This window comes from Rana temporaria, chromosome 1 (genome assembly GCF_905171775.1).
Source record: "Rana temporaria chromosome 1, aRanTem1.1, whole genome shotgun sequence".
Taxonomy (NCBI): Eukaryota; Metazoa; Chordata; class Amphibia; order Anura; family Ranidae; genus Rana; species Rana temporaria.
Genome location: NC_053489.1, coordinates 641,308,306 through 641,325,461, shown reverse-complemented (window position 1 = coordinate 641,325,461; position 17,156 = coordinate 641,308,306). Strand labels below are relative to the sequence as shown.

The 17,156-nt window shown below is 45.2% G+C and overlaps 1 gene segment (V, D, J or C); it reads left to right on the top strand.

Annotated features, from left to right (window-relative positions):
• The first annotated feature begins 2,501 nt into the window (after positions 1–2,501).
• LOC120924498 lies at positions 2,502–3,086 on the top strand. The segment is given in 2 exon segments: positions 2,502–2,653; positions 2,770–3,086. Coding segments are annotated over 2 exon segments (366 nt in total).
• Positions 3,087–17,156: the final 14,070 nt, after the last annotated feature.

Below are 17,156 nucleotides of genomic sequence, written 5' to 3'. Positions count from 1 at the left end.
ATCGAACCTTTACAATCACTTTAACCTGTCAGCCAAGAGTCACTGATAAAAAAAACAGCCCTGTAAAGAAGCATATGTACACCGACCAGGGGCAGACTGACCATTCGGGCACTAGGGGACACTCTGAGGGCCCCATGCCACTAGGGGGCCCTATCAGGGTTGCCAGCCTCAGTAAAACCAGGGACAGTATGTAAAAATCAGTGTTTTTAAAAAAATCCCAAGATTATAGCTGCCCCGCCTCTCCAGTACCTTTTCAGTGTGTTTATGTGTATTCTGTGTGTGTGTATACTGTGTGTCTGTGTGTGTATACTGTATTTTTGTGTGTGTATACTGTGTGTGTATATTGTGTGTCTGTGTGTGTATACTGTGTGTGTATACTGTGTGTGTATACTGTGTGTGTATACTGTATTTTTGTGTGTGTATACTGTGTGTGTATATTGTGTGTCTGTGTGTGTATACTGTGTGTGTATACTGTGTGTGTATATTGTGTGTCTGTGTGTGTATACTGTGTGTGTATATTGTATGTTTGTGTGTGTATACTGTGTGTGTATATTGTGTGTCTGTGTGTGTATACTGTGTGTGTATACTGTATGTTTGTGTGTGTATACTGTGTGGCCCCATAATCTATTGCCCAGGAGCCCCATAGTCTACTATTGCCCGGGGGCCCCATGAGTTGTCAGTCCGCCCCTGACTCTGACCTTTCTGGTGGATGAGTCTTAAAATTCCACCCCATTACAGCAATATTCAGATGCGTTGGATGAATTGGCTGATGCCTGTATTCAGATGTATTTGAATTAGTCAGATGGTCCAAATACTTGCTACCCCTGCCATACACAATGGTTCCTCCCTCCAGATTGCATGCCCTGTAAGGAAATATGGGATGGTGTAAAGAACCACTATGTGCAACAGGGGGAGCAAGAATTACCAACATCAAGAATTGTGTGAATAATTTCAGCAGCCAAACAGCAGTGAAACAATAAAGTTTCAAGATATGGACCGACAGAAAGGTAAGTATATGGGGGTGGGCGCATTGTGGTGCGGCGGCAATAACACACACAGTCCCGGGTGCAATGTAAAGAACATTACTTATACTCCAGGATACTGATCTCCTACGGTTGGGTTGTACCCACAGGTTCATTTACTTATCTAGTGGATTTCATTATTTATTTTTAAGTTTATGTTGAGGTTTGCACCTATCATTCACATATTGTTTATCAGCTCAAGACTAACTGCTTACCCTGTGCCAGCTGTTTTATTATCATTACCTGTGGACTGGGATAGTCTATATCCTAACAATCAATTTTTTGCATTTATCAACACTTGTCTAACCTAGTCAGTGGTTAGCCCACCTTTAATGAGGACTCCTTGCTGTCCTTCAGGTAGACTTTTTCTGTAGCACTACCCCTGTCCCCGTGGGTTAGGCTTAGGTTGAGCCTGCTGTGGGCTTTTACCCCTTTAGACTCCTTGGTCAATCAAGGGTAGGCTGCGCCACTACCCCCATTTTATTTTTGTTTTCAATGTAAATTATGTTACTGATTGTTTGTTAGAACCTTAAACAGTAATTTCACATCCCATTATTACAATGAAATATCCAACCTATATATACTAAAAGTACACTATAGATTACATTTAAATGACTCAAGTGGGACAAGTACAGGACATTGATAAATACCCCTATGTCATCTCTGATGTTTTATTTGTAATAATCGTGTACAATCACAATGTATGATCACAGTATTATTCTGATAAACCTGTCAAATCATATCAATCAATTCCTATCCATAAAATGTTTTCCTTTTCTGTGAAGTCAGTCCTTAGTCGTATATACTTTAGGTAGGTGATTGGTGTGCTAAAAATATACACAAAAAGAGAAATGATTTATATGTAGCTGAGTTCCACTGGAGTGTTTTTAGCACAGATCACTGAGATTACCCATAAGACACTGCCGGCATGACTCCTAGAGGCAGAGGCATGATGTGATTTGTAGTTTCCCCACAGCTGGAGGGCCGAGGATGCCTACCCCTGAGCTACAAGATTGTTGCCATAGGAGACAGAGGTCCTACCTATACAGAAGTGGCGTCCGGCTGGAGGCCTTCACCTGTATAGCTGTCTACCTATAGAAGTCTTGGAGTCTGCCAATTAACATTGCATCTACCTAAGGGTGTCATGGCCCCAATCCTCTCTGCCACAGTTCTGTTTAAGAGACAATAAATCTCTTTGCATTCAAAAAAGTGTCTGGCGCCCACATGTTCATCTTGCATTACACCCATGCCCTGTAAATCACTCTACACAGAATGATGTCAGCTCTCCCTAACTCTGGAGGTAACTATTAGGCCTAAAGAGGCCCAGGACTTTGCTACATATATAGGTAGGTGATTGGAGTGTCATGAAAATATACACAAAAAGAGAAATGATTTATCATTTAGATGAGTTCCACTGGAGTGTTTCTATCACAGATCACTGATCTGAGAATTCTAGTTTCCATCTCCCCGGTATTTGCATACACAGTGTGTGGGGGGAACACCTCCCCTGTCACTCTCTCTATATATCTCATTGTACAGGAGACGTCTTCTAGTTTGGATCTGACCCTCCAGAAACATCAAGATGATTTCTCCCAGTTATCTGCTGGCTGTCATCTTCATTTCTATTCAGGGTGAGAGATGAGGCTCCTTCCATCATCCTCTGCACATACATCTATACATTGTACAATAAATACACACATCAGGATGATAGGAAATCAATAATCAATATGTCTCTTCCCATCCTCAGGATCCTGTGGAGAGATTGTGATGACTCAGACTCCGGATTCTAGCTCTGTGTCCCCGGGACAGACAGTCACCATCACATGTACATCCAGTGCTGCTATTTATGACGTTATAGCCTGGTACCAACAGAAACCAGGAAAGTCTCCGACACTTCTCATCCGTGATGCAACCGTCCGACACACAGGAGTCCCAGGCCGGTTCTCTGGTAGTGGTGATGGATCTTCTTACACTCGTTACACTCTGACAATTACCGGTGTGACTGAAGCTGATGATGGAAAATATCACTGTCAGCAGTATAGGGAGTTCCCTCTCACACAGTGATACAGAGCCGTACAAAAACCTCCTTCCTCTTTTATACAAAAACACAATCACAGATGTCATCACTGGAACATTCACTAAAGTGTAAAAAAAACAAAATGTTATTCGATTTAGTAGTCTATAGAAATAAAAATCCATATGGTTATAAATTTAATATATTTATCCCATGTTCTCATTCACTATGATATACCAAGAAAATTCACCAGGGTTTCCCCAACAGAATGGCCAAATATAACCCATTGTTTCTATACCATCTATAAACTAATTATATTAACGCAATATATATATACTGTATATGCAAGAAAATTATAAAGCATAATAACCCTTTTCAACAATTAATCGCAATGAATGCAAAATGAGAATTAAAATAATTAAAGTAAAACATCTGTGCACATCCCACTTAAATACAATATCCATCACCAAGTACTGTATGTATTAACCACTTAAGCCCCGGACCATATTGCTGCCTAAAGACCCAAGGTGTTTTTACAGTTTGGGACTGCGTCGCTTTAACAGACAATTGCGCGGTCGTGCGACGTGGCTCCCAAACAAAATTGGCATCCTTTTTTCCCCACAAATAGAGCTTTCTTTTGGTGGTATTTGATCACCTCGGCGGTTTTTATTTTTTGCGCTATAAACAAAAATAGAGCGACAATTTTGAAAAAAATGCAATATTTTTTACTTTTTGCTATAATAAATATCCCCCAAAAACATATATAAAACATTTTTTTTCCTCAGTTTAGGGCGATACGTATTCTTCTACCTATTTTTGGTAAAAAAAAATCGCAATAAGCGTTTATCGATTGGTTTGCGCAAAATTTATAGCGTTTACAAAATAGGGGATAGTTTTATTGCATTTTTATAAAATTTTTTTTTTTTACTACTAATGGCGGCGATCAGCAATTTTTCTCGTGACTGCGACATTATGGCGGACACTTCGGACAATTTTGACACATTTTTGGGATTTTTGTCATTTTCACAGCAAAAAATGCATTTAAATTGCATTCTTTATTGTGAAAATGACAGTTGCAGTTTGGGAGTTAACCACAGGTGGCGCTGTAGGATTTGGTGTACACTGTGTGTGTGTTTACAACTGTAGGGGGGTGTGGCTGTAGGAATGACGTCATCGATCGAGTCTTCCTATATAAGGGATCACTCGATCGATGCAGCGCCATAGTGAAGCACGGGGAAGCCGTGTTTACACACGGCTCTCCCCGTTCTTCAGCTCCGGGGAGCGGTCGCGACGGAGCAGCTATAAACAAATAGCCGCGCCGTCGTCCCGGATCGCTCCCCGAGGGGACCCGACCACCGCAAGTCGCAGGGGGGTCCCGATCGGACCCCCGACCCACGTCTAGGCAGGGACGTACAGGTACGCCAATGTGCCTGTACGTGCCATTCTGCCGACGTATATGTACATGCGGCGGTCGGGAAGGGGTTAAACTCCAGCAAATACATAAATAATAACACTACATGAGAAATAATTTACATATGTGCAAAAGCCCCCTTTTGGAATAGTACCCTCCTTTTTGTTTGTGATTATTTCTAAGTTGTTTTGACAGGATTATGTCATGGGTGATTTTTGTAATGGCTCCATTTGTTAGGTTGCCAGACATTGTCATGGTGGTAGTGGTGGTATTTCTGCCCCCTGTGTCTTGGGATAGTTACATAGGGCTAGATTCACAAAGAGTTACGCCGGCGTATCAGTAGATACGCCATCGTAACTCGGAATCTAAGCCGTCGTAAGTTTAGGTGTATGCTCAAACAGAGATACACTTAAACCTAGCTAAGATACGACGGCCTGCGCCGTCGTATCTTAGGCCCCGTGCACACGACCAGATCTATCCGCTGAAACTGGTCCGACGGAAACTGTTCTTTTAAAAAAAAAAAAAAAAAATGGTGTCACGTTTATTCTTATTACAGGGAATGTAAACATCCTTTGCAATAGAAAAAAAGCATGACAGGTCCTCTTAAATATGAAATCTGGGGTCAAAAAGACCTTGGATCTCATATTTACACTAAAATGCAATAAAAAATAATACGTTTAATTAAATGTCATTTGAAAAAATATATATAAAAAAAATAATATTTAAGAGCTATGGGCGGAAGTGATGTTTTGACATTGTTTCCGCCCTGCAATGATAAGGTGGGGGCATCGTCCCCTCACTCATCCCCATACCAAGCCAGGGAGAGGACCCGATGGCCCCTGCCGTGGCTCCGGAGACCACTTTTATATGAAAGCGGCCTGCCCGCTGAAGAAGAGGGTAGCTAGTTGCTGCCATAACAACAATATCCATCTTCAAACAGCTGAAATATAACGACGGCGGGCAGTCTTTAAGTCGTTAAAAACAAAAAGTAGGGAAACAGGTGCTGGTGCCATTAGTAATAGATAATTATGTGACCACTTCCTGGTGTTTCAGGTGACCCCACATGGATCTAAACCTACCACAATGGATGGACCTTCTATTAATAGACTCACTAGGTCTCACTAACGTGCCCATTCCCATGTACCAGGATGTGATTCCTTCCAATGCTATATACCGCCACTCAACACAGGAAAAGGGTTCATTGTGCAAAGCAGTCAACTTTATTAATCACATGTATACGTGCCTAAGAACTGGCCCAGGTGCACACAGCACTTTCCGTTAAGATGGGCATGGCCACCCTGAGATTGGCAGCCTACTTGCGCTCCAGGCATAGGATGTGATGTCATCAGAAGTGGCATATCAGCTGGGGAACACCGCCCCAACTAGTTTCGTCTGTGTTTGAAAGTCTTCGGGAAGCTTCTTATGTTTATAGTGCTCACCCCCGCAGGAGCCGCTGGTAATTGATTTGGCCTGTACTCTGCTCTAACACCCCCAATAATTTGGTCTCACTCCCCTCGACACAGCTGTGGTGCAGTGCTGGTGTGAAGCTCAATAATAAAAGACAGGTGAATAGACACAGATTATATTCACTTTACCTGTGTTGTTATCCGGGCATACACTGCTATACCTGCTTGGAGAATTAACAAGCCTCACAACAGATTATGTTAATACAAAAGGTAAATTTACTAGAACAAGTTTTATCGTTAACATGGAACCACAATTGGTATACAATAATGAGACAAGAAGTTGTAAGTGGCAATCGCCTGAGAGCCACCTGTATTGCTTCAGCAGGAGTGTCTCCAAGTGGGACTAATGCTCAGGCAACAACCTCAGCACTGGGCACCCTCCCACTTCCAGCACACCATGTAGACGCTATGAAACCCACTATGCGGCACACAGTATTCGGCAAGAATAATATATCACAGTATAATTAACTCAATATTCCCCCTACATCCTCTAGAAAGTGGTAACAGCACCGCAAGGCCTTGCGGTAAGAATACAGTATAGTCTCTGGTCTTCTTTCTTCTGTCTTCTGCTAGCTATTGTGAGAAAAAGATTTAAACAGTAGCTTAAATTGTGAAAAGTATCTGTGTACTCCTTCCTAGAATAAGGGGACCAGATTTTTTAAATGAAATCCGGGGACATTTTTTTTTATACTAGTAATGGTGGCAATCAGCGACTCTCTGCCCGTCGCCACCGCCGCTTGCCTCACAGCTTGTCAAGTCTTACTCTCCGGGCCCCGGCTACTACTGGGTGGGCAGCGGAGGAAGATCACTCCTCCAGGAGAGGCAAGGAGATAAGCAGGCAGGCGGCTGGCCGGGACTTGAGCCAAGGCATGCACCCAAAACTGAAGAAATATTCCCTCCGCTCCGACCAATACATGATCATCAGAAAGGGGCTTAGATAATGGAAAAAAATACACCACCACCTAAGCTAGTAGGAGCGGCGGAGCGGGTGTGTAATTCAGATATGTATTCTTTTTATTCTGCACTGACTGTCTTTGAAATTGCCCCAGCACCTGTTTAAATCCAATCCAGGAACAAAACCAGGGACAGACTTGGTCAGGGGACAGTGTCCTCAACCCGGGGACTGTCCCCAGAAACCGGGGATGTCTGGTCACCCTATCCTAGAAACGTACCTCCAGTGGCAGTCACCAAATACTTAAATCAGGCTTGAGGCCTATGCACAGGCGACTCTATTGAACTGAACTGTTCCGTGGAACTACCGGTCCCAGCAACACTATGCAATCAGTCTAGGTGTGTGAAAAGCAGTACAAAGTTCTGGGAATCAGCCCTCTCACCGCACAAGGCTCAGACAGATGGATGCCTCCGCTCCACAGGATCTCAGTCTGTTTTCTGCGACCACACTGTCACACTGTTCAGTTTCACAGATGACCGGGGGTCCTCAGTTACCTCCTTCAAGGGTCTCTGGTTCGACCACACTGCTGTGCTGTTCAGTTTGACAGATGACCGGGAGTCCTCAGTTACCTCCTTCAAAGGTCTCTGGTTCGACCACATTGCTGATCAAGCACGCTGTGGTGTAAAGCAGAATCACAGCCTGCTGTTCTGCTCCGCACTATGTAGGTCCGAGCTCTATGAAACACACACACATACAGAGCTCTGCTGGCAGGCCGTGCGTCCCAGGCAGAAGAGACCTAAGATGGCCATCACAAGTAGGGGTGTTGAAATTAATCGCAGCATCGATGCATCGCGATTCGGGTGTCCCCGATGCGATTTCGATGCATGCGACCGTGAGAATTGATTACACCGCCCTGCCCCTCCCGGGAGAGCGCTCCGTGCGTTACCTCATTTTGTTTGTGTACATGCTGCTCATGTGACTGCCCGTCTCGTCTTTCCTGACGTGCCAGCGCGGCCCTCCTCTCTCCTCACCTCAGCCCCGCCCGCCTCTCACATCTCGTCACGTCTCTTCTGACGTGTCAGCGCGGCCCTCCTCTCTCCTCACCTCAGCCCCGCCCGCCTCTCACATCTCGTCACGTCTCTCCTGACGTGTCAGCACGGCTCGCCTCTCTCTTCTCCTCAGCCCCGCCCGCCTCTCATGTCTCGTCTCTCCTGACGTCAACCCGCCTGCCTCTCTTCTGAATCTCTGATAGCTACAGTCGGTGGGCGGGCTTGAGAATTCCCTCAGGAGAGACGTGTGAACATCGGTGTTCTGTCAGATTCTCCAACAGCTGTGGCTGGAACAGAGATCAGGGGGATGGTGAGCAGGCAGATCCCTTCTCATCTACAATAATAGAAATAGTATGTCGGCATACGGTACTTACTAAAACAAAGCAGCCACACACATGGAGATTTGATTAAATTAGTGAGATTGATTAAAAATTTGATTATATTAGTGAGAGTATATATATTCTAAATACCCCACCAAGGTTAATGGTGTCCCGGTGTAGAAATATATATTTTTTTCTTAAATATATTTGCTGGCATATTCGTGAATATAGTGAGACCACTACATGAGTGCATAACTAAAGAACATCCAAATGATTATTTAAATAAATCAATGGATAATAATTACTGATAATGTAAATAGATGAATATATTATTGTCCGCAGCGTCTGATCATCTCCTGTACCATGTCTGCAATCTCTGATCATCTCCTCTACCATGTCTGAAGTCTCTGACCATCTCCTGTACTATGTCTGCAGTCTCTGATCATCTCCTGTAGCATGTCTGCAGTCTCTGACCATCTCCTGTACTAAGTCTGCAGTCTCTGGCCATCTCCTGTACTATGTCTGCAGTCTCTGACCATCTCCTGCATCATATCTGCTAGGCCCCGTACACACGAGAGGATCGATCCGCTGGAATTGATCCGCGGACCGGTTTCAGCGGATAGATCCCCTGGTGTGTACGATCCAGCGGATCTGTTTCCGCGGATTTTTGTCCCCGGGGGATGGATTTCCAGCGGATCAAAATTTCTTGACATGCTAAGAAATCGATCCGCTGGAATCCAGTCCAACAGATTGATCCGCTGGACTGTACAGACTCACCGGATCAATCCGTCCGAATCCATCCCCCGCATGCGTCTTAATGATTCGACGCATGCGTGGAATTCCTTATATGACAGCGTCGCGCACGTCGCCGCGTCATCATCGTGGCGACGGCGCGACACGTCACCGCGGACGGAATTCCGCGGGGATTTTGATCTCATGGTTAGTACAACCATGAGATCAAAATCCGCCAGAGGATTTATCGGCGGAAACGGTCCCCCGGACCGTTTCCGCGGATAAATCCTCTCGTGTGTACCCGGCCCTAGAGGTGCACCGCATGGAAATTTTGCTAATACTATTAGCAATGTGTTATATAAAAATGTATACGTTTTATTTAAAATATAAAAATAATTTTCGGTTTCGGTTTCGGCCTGACATTTTTTTTAATTTCGATTTCGTTTCGGTTCTGAAATTTCTATTTCGGTTCACCTCTAGTCCAGTGGCGGCTGGTGAAGTTTTAGGATGGGGGGGCGCAAGACCCCGCGCCTCCACATTTGGTCCCTCCCACTTCTCATAAGTCACACCCGCTTATGGACAGGCCGCCACTGCGATAGCTCCCTTTACATCACAGAGCCCTCCCTTTACGCAACAGTCCCCTATTCGCATCACAGTTACTCCATATACATCACAGGGCTCCTCTTTACATATTGGTACACCTTTACAATACAACCATAATATACAACACTGCCCCCTTTTACATGGCAGCCCCTTTATATTGCAGTCCCCCTGTTTACATTACAGCCCTCATTCTAAATTACAGCTTTCTTTACATCACAGCACCCCCTTTTACATCACACCCACCCCTTTAAATTACATTATGAATGAATGAATGAATGAAAAACTTATATAGTGCGGCACATGCGAACTGAATCGCCTCTGGGCGCTTGATGTTTCGTGTCTCATGACATCAAAAGAGCAGAGTTTTAATCTGTCTTCTGAAAGTCAGGTGGTTTTCCTCCAACCGAACGCTGGTTGGTAAAGCGTTCCATAGTCTCGGACCTTGAAAAGCAAACCTTCTTTCTCCTTTGGACTTGTATTTGGTTTTTGGCACCTTGACCAGATTTTGGTCAGTGGATCGCAGAACGCGATTAGAATTGTGAGGTTCTATCTTGTCGCAAAGATATTGCGGCGCCTTCCCATGGATGCACTTATGTGTCAGGCAGAGTGCTTTAAATACAATTCTGTCTTTTACTGGCAGCCAGTGAAGGCTTCTCAGCGAAGGTGAGATTGATTCCCATGTCCTGTTCCCAGTCACCAGTCTGGCGGCCGTATTCTGTACGACTTGCAGACGAGCGATTTGGTACTTTGGGAGCCCGAGGTAAAGGGCATTTGCATAGTCCAGTCTGGAATTCACGATTGTTCCCACAACGACTGCTACGTCTTCTTTGGGGATAAATGGAATAAGTCTGCGTAGTAGGCGCAACAAATGGTGCGATCCGCTGACTACTGACCCTATTTGTGCGTCCAATGTCATGAAGGTGTCAAAAATGACTCCTAGACTTTTGACTTTGGAGCTAGGGGTGATGATTTGGCCCAGAATGGGCGGCGGTGTCCAGGTTGTTGCCAGTTGACTCTTTCGGCTGGCGTGAAACATAAGAAGTTCTGTTTTGGAACTGTTGAGTTTAAGATAACTCTTAGTCATCCAGTTTTCTATCGAAGAGAGACATTTCTCTAAACTGATATGATGATCCTTTTTGTTGCAGATGCGAAAATACAATTGCGTATCGTCTGCATAAGAGTGATAAAGTAGTTCTTGGCTACTGATAATATCAAAGAGAGGGCGAAGATAGATGTTGAACAGTACCGGTGACAGGGGGGATCCTTGGGGGACTCCACATGGCACCGTGCGTTTTTCCGACGTGAAAGATCCCAGTTCACTGTTTGTGATCGGTTTTCAAGAAAGGAGGAAAACCATGGTAAATCACCTTCTGCGATTCTGGCTACCTCGGCCAGTCGCATCAGTAACATTTTGTGGTCTACTGTGTCAAAGGCTGCGCTTAGGTCCAGCAGAACCAGGAGACAGGATTCTCCCTCGTCTGCGGCCTCGAGGGCATAGTCCCATATTTTGAGTAAGGCCGTTTCTGTCCCGTGTCCGGGACGGAAACCTGATTGAAATGGATCGAGTAGATTGTGGGTATCCAGATGCTGTTGCAGCTGTTGTACCACTATTTTCTCCATTATCTTGGAGAGAATATTTAGGCCTGTTATGGGGCGGCGGTGAGTTGGGTCCTTGGGATCCAAGTTAGGTTTTTTCAGGATGGGCTGGATTGTGCCCTCTTTCAGCAGGGATGGCACTATGCCTTCCTTAAATGACTGATTTATAAGCTGCGTGATGGGAGGCGCCAGAATTTTGGCGCATTCCTTCAGCAGCTTGGTGGGAATGATGTCATTGGGTGCTGTGCTGTTCCGCAACGCACCAATGATATTTTTGGTGGTATCGATGGAGATGGGTTCCAGAGTGAACTTAGTTGATTGTAGAAGGTTTCTGTTGGTGTTTTGTAGTTGATTGAAGAGGGGGCTGAGGGGGGTATTATTTTGCAGAATACTTATCCGGATTCTTTCGATTTTGTCGATGAAGAAATCCGATAGTTCATTACAGAACTCTTGGGTGTCTGAATTGGGGACTTCAAGACATCCCGGATTCATGGTCTGGGTGACCATCTTGAATAGTTCTCGGGGGCGGTTCATGGCGCTGTTAATCGTCATAGAAAAATGATGTTTCTTTGCTTTGAAGATTTCTTTATGATATTGTGTTGTTATTGCCTTGTAGATGATGAGGTGATCTTCTGAAGGGCTTCTTTTCCAGGCGGCTTCCGCCCTTCTGCGCTCTTGCTTCAGTAGGGACAGCTGGTTGTTGAACCAGCCGGACTTTTTTTTCCGGATGCGGACTTTGCGTTTCGGTGCTACTAAGTCGGCTGATTGTAGCAGAGCTGCATTTATGGCATCCAGTGTATCTGAGGCTGTTAACTGAGGATGAATAGTTTCGATTCGGTTTCCCAAGGTAGATTTGAAGAGTTCCGAATGGAGCTTCTTCTGAGATCTAGCCCAGTGTATTGTCACCGGCTTGGGTGCTTTTATAACTGGTGGAATTTTGGAAATTATGAAACTAATTGCATGGTGGTCTGTCCATGGCAAAGGTTCATTTCCCAAAATGTTTATTTTCAGATTTTGTCTGAAAATTAGGTCGAGTGTGTGACCTGAAGCATGCGTGGGTCCGCATATAAGTTGCTGTAGTCCTAACCCTTCCAGGTGGTCGATGCAGGCGTCCGCAATGGGATCCTGTGAGGAGTTGGCCCACAGATTGAAGTCCCCGAGCAGCAAAAGATGTTTGCTGTTAAGGGTATAAGTGGATATGAACTCCGTTAATGATGGTAGAAGCTGCGATTTTGGCCCAGGTGGCCTATAGCAGAGGAGAATGTGAACAGTCTCCTGGGGGTTAGTTTGAAGTTGAAGAGTAAGGGTTTCCATAAATGGAAGAGGATTTTGAAGGACCGGCTTAGTGATTGCAATCTGAAACTTATGGATCACCGCCAGGCCTCCTCCTCTTTGCCCTATTCTGTTTTCCGTTATAATGCGATAATTTTCTGGCACCAATTCTCCAAGAATGGTGTTGCAGTCGTCTGAAAGCCAGCTTTCTGTGATAAAGAGGCAGTCTAGATCGTTTTGTAGTAAGAAATCGTGGATTTCTGATCGGTGTTTTACTGCCGATCTTGTGTTGATCAAAGCACATGATATGTGCTTGAGCTGGGTTAAATGGTTGAAATTTTTGATGGTCGATCGTTGATCGAATCTCAAAAGTTGGTCTATTTTTAAGGCCTTTTTGGTGACGGCTGGTAATACTGTTGCGAATTGTCTCAGACCCCAAATCGTTTCTGCAGAGTATCGCAGTTTAACCATTGTTGCCAGTCACCGGGGGGGGGGATTAATTGCAATAGAGGGAAGATTCGCTGAATCCTCTCGCTTGGCCTTGGTCCAGAGGAAGGCAAAAAAAACCTGGCAGTGCTAAGCCAATTTGCTGCCGCAGGGAAAAAAATTCCTTCCTGATCCCTGAAAGGCGATCGGATGAGACCCTGGATCAAGTACTGTTTGGAATGGGGGGAAGGGGGGGAAGAAGGGTGTCACTGTAGCTGAGGAGTACCAAGATGGCCGCCGACCGGGCCACAGGCCTCAGGTTTGGGGGCTGTTTGGCTTGGTGGGTATGAGCTGGTTGTTAATCCAGGGGAGGATGGTATCCTCCAGGGATAGGGGGATGATCCCTGACAATTCCAGGAAAATTTCCAGGCTGTCAGTGCTCCTTTTTGCGGCGCACCGCTAGGCCGCGGCTGAAGCCGCGGTCTTTCCTAATTGCGGCGGTCGCGAATAAGGCCTGATCTGGCGCGGATGCGGGAAAAAGCCGCAGATCGCCAGAAAAAAGCGCTGCTATGCGCGGCGGGTGGCCGGGGTGATTATGGATGACTGATTGGGGTGCATGCGGCTCTAAGAGAAGGTAAACAGCCGCAATTTGGATCGCTGGAGTGGCTGTCCTGAAAAGGACGGTCACTAGCGATTCCTTTACATTACAGTCCTAATTTGCATCACACTCCCTCCATATACATCACAGTACCCACAGTCCACCCCTTTACACAGTGCCACTCTTTTCAATGCATCCCCCACACCCTTTACATATAAAGTTGCCCCTTTACATGACAGCCATCCTTTACATTACAGTACCCCCCTTGATAAAGCAGTATCCCTTCATAGCACAGTGCCAAATTTTACATTACCGCTATTTCCAGCAATTAAATAAATAAATAAAAAAAAAACATTTGAATAAGGGGGGGGGGGGGGGTGGAGTGCCGTTACGGCCGCTATTTTTGCCCGATGATACATATTAAACTATGAATAAGCGGGGGGGGATCCGTTTACGGGTGGGGAAATTAGCCGCTGATGCCGCCGTATTAATAATACTGCTGCAGGCATGGATGGCACAGCTCAGCTTACCTGTTCCACCAGGCGCACTGAGCTCGAGAGTCCCGACGTCACTTCCTGTTCTTCCTGTGACGTCGGGACTAGCAGCAGAGAGACGGGCGGGTGCACACAGAAAGTGTGAACCCGCCCAGCCATAATAACAGTACAGTCCATCACGCCGGAAGCAAGTGGCGCGATGGAGAACGCCACAAAGGCGTTTTTTTGTGCCAATGTAGCGCCTCGTCTGCAATCCCGTGATTGCACAGACGTGGCGCTACACCCACTGGACTGTGCCCGGCGCCCGGCGCTCGGACACAGTGCAGCTAAGGACCTTTTTTGGAAAAAAAAATTCCTTAAAGGGCCATGTTTAAATAAAACATTTTTTTTTTTTTTTTTAGATTTTTCTTTTTTTTTTACTGACTGGGGGAGGGGGGGCGGCGCCCGGGCGCCCTCTATGGACGGGCCGACACTGCGTCTAGTCTATTTATAAAAAAATTATTGTATGAATGTCAGAAGTATTTGTGCAATTTGAACAAAATGTCACTGTAATCTTTCTAAGTGGTTAATGCCTGTGTTATCAGCTCCATCTGGTGGACTAATGCAGTACAGTTTTTTTTGGTTGATAATATACCCAATTTTGGCCACTAGATCAAGCTCATTTTTAGAAGTCTCCTTTTAAAACATTCATTGTACAAATGTCAGAAGCAATAATGCAAGCTAAACAAAATGTCACTGTAATTTTCCTAAGAGATTATCATCAGCTCCATTTAGTGATCAAAATGTGATATATTTTCACATTGAGGACTTTGAAAAAAATACCACATTGTGTTCCCTAAATGGAGCCGACAATACAGGTATTAATCTCTTAAAAAACAATTGGTGATATTTCATGCAGCTATCATGCAGGCTTTCGACATTGTTGCAATGAATATTTTAAAAATAGATATATTTAAGTTAAAGGGGTTGTAAACCCTCCTGTTTTTTATTTTTCCACCTTAAAGCGTGGGTTACACGGGAATACGTTTTTTTTTTATATGCATCTGCCGCTCCTCACATAGTTAATAGGGTACTCACGTGTCCTTATTTCCTAGCCCCCCGCAATGTCATTCTGCCGCAAAAGAGAATTTATAAAAATAATTGCTGGACGCTTCCATCTTGCTTGTGGGCACTCTGAAGCCCACAAGCAAATCCTTCCGGGATTCGGTGAATGCTGATGTCCCAGCATTCACCGCTCTATCCCGCACATGTGCAGTGTTGAAGGCGAGCGGCACCGTCAACACTACACAGTTGCCATCACAACTGTAATGTGTAATGGCGTTTTTACCTGTTTTCCATCAGTTAAAATGGCGGAATTGTATCCGCCCTCGTCACATTACCGGCTTCAAGAGTCATGTGACGTGTAAAATCACGCGAGAGTGCTTCTGGTGGGCTAGAGAATCGTCTCCTGGGCAGCGTCACGCTGTGCTCCCAGGAGACATTGCAGCCAAAGCGACACACCCACTCCCGCGGGAGCCAAACCAGGAAGTGCCTGGTTCAGAAGAGATAAAAAAGGTATGGAATTGATTTAAATTTTATTGGACAGCGAACTTTCAATACAGACACTGAGCCTGTGTGTTTAACGCTGACTTTCAAATTAGGGTAAACGTCCGCTTTAATGCATCCTATGCATTAAGGTGAAAATACTTCTGTCAGTCACAGGCCTATCAGTCCCGCGTCGAGAAAGCTCTCTTCCTCTGCCCAGGGTTCTCGGCTATTGATTGGCTCCCGCTGCTGTCAATCAAATCCAATGATGTGGGCTCCGGAGGAGGGTCTGAGTCCTGCATTGGCGGCTATAGCCGCGGAATACTGGACTCGGGAGTGCACCAGCAAGGTGACCCCCCTTGGAAGAGGGCTTCCCAGAGGGGGTTTTCTGATGCAGAGAGGAGCTGAGAGAGAACCGCCGAGGCTTCACAGATGTTGCTGTTCGGGGCCACTCTGTGCAAAACAAACTGTGGTGGTAAGTATAACATGTTTGTTATTTTTTTTGTTTATAAATCGAACCTTTACAATCACTTTAACCTGTCAGCCAAGAGTCACTGATAAAAAAAAAACAGCCCTGTAAAGAAGCATATGTACACCGACCAGGGGCAGACTGACCATTCGGGCACTAGGGGACACTCTGAGGGCCCCATGCCACTAGGGGGCCCCATCAGGGTTGCCAGCCTCATTAAAACCAGGGACAGTATGTAAAAATCTGTGTTTTTAAAAAAATCCCAAGATTATAGCTGCCCCGCCTCTCCAGTACCTTTTCAGTGTGTGTATGTGTATTCTGTGTGTGTATACTGTGTGTCTGTGTGTGTATACTGTGTGTGTATATTGTGTGTCTGTGTGTGTATACTGTGTGTGTATACTGTATGTTTGTGTGTGTGTATACTGTGTGGCCCCATAATCTATTGCCCAGGGGCCCCATAGTCTCCTATTGCCCGGGGGCCCCATGAGTTGTCAGTCCGCCCCTGACTCTGACCTTTCTGGTGGATGAGTCTTAAAATTCCACCCCATTACTGCAATATTCAGATGCGTTGGATGAATAGGCTGATGCCTGTATTCAGATGTATTTGAATTAGTCAGATGGTCCAAATACTTGCTACCCCTGCCATACACATTGGTTCCTCCCTCCAGATTGCATGCCCTGTAAGGAAATATGGGATGGTGTAAAGAACCACTATGTGCAACAGGGGGAGCAAGAATTACCAACATCAAGAATTGTGTGAATAATTTCAGCAGCCAAACAGCAGTGAAACAATAAAGTTTCAAGATATGGACCGACAGAAAGGTAAGTATATGGGGGTGGGCGCATTGTGGTGCGGCGGCAATAACACACACAGTCCCGGGTGCAATGTAAAGAACATTACTTATACTCCAGGATACTGATCTCCTACGGTTGGGTTGTACCCACAGGTTCATTTACTTATCTAGTGGATTTCATTATTTATTTTTAAGTTTATGTTGAGGTTTGCACCTATCATTCACATATTGTTTATCAGCTCAAGACTAACTGCATACCCTGTGCCAGCTGTTTTATTATCATTACCTGTGGACTGGGATAGTCTATATCCTACCAATCAATTTTTTGCATTTATCAACACTTGTCTAACCTAGTCAGTGGTTAGCCCACCTTTAATGAGGACTCCTTGCTGTCCTTCAGGTAGACTTTTTCTGTAGCACTACCCCTGTCCCCACGGGTTAGGCTTAGGTTGAGCCTGCTGTGGGCTTTTACCC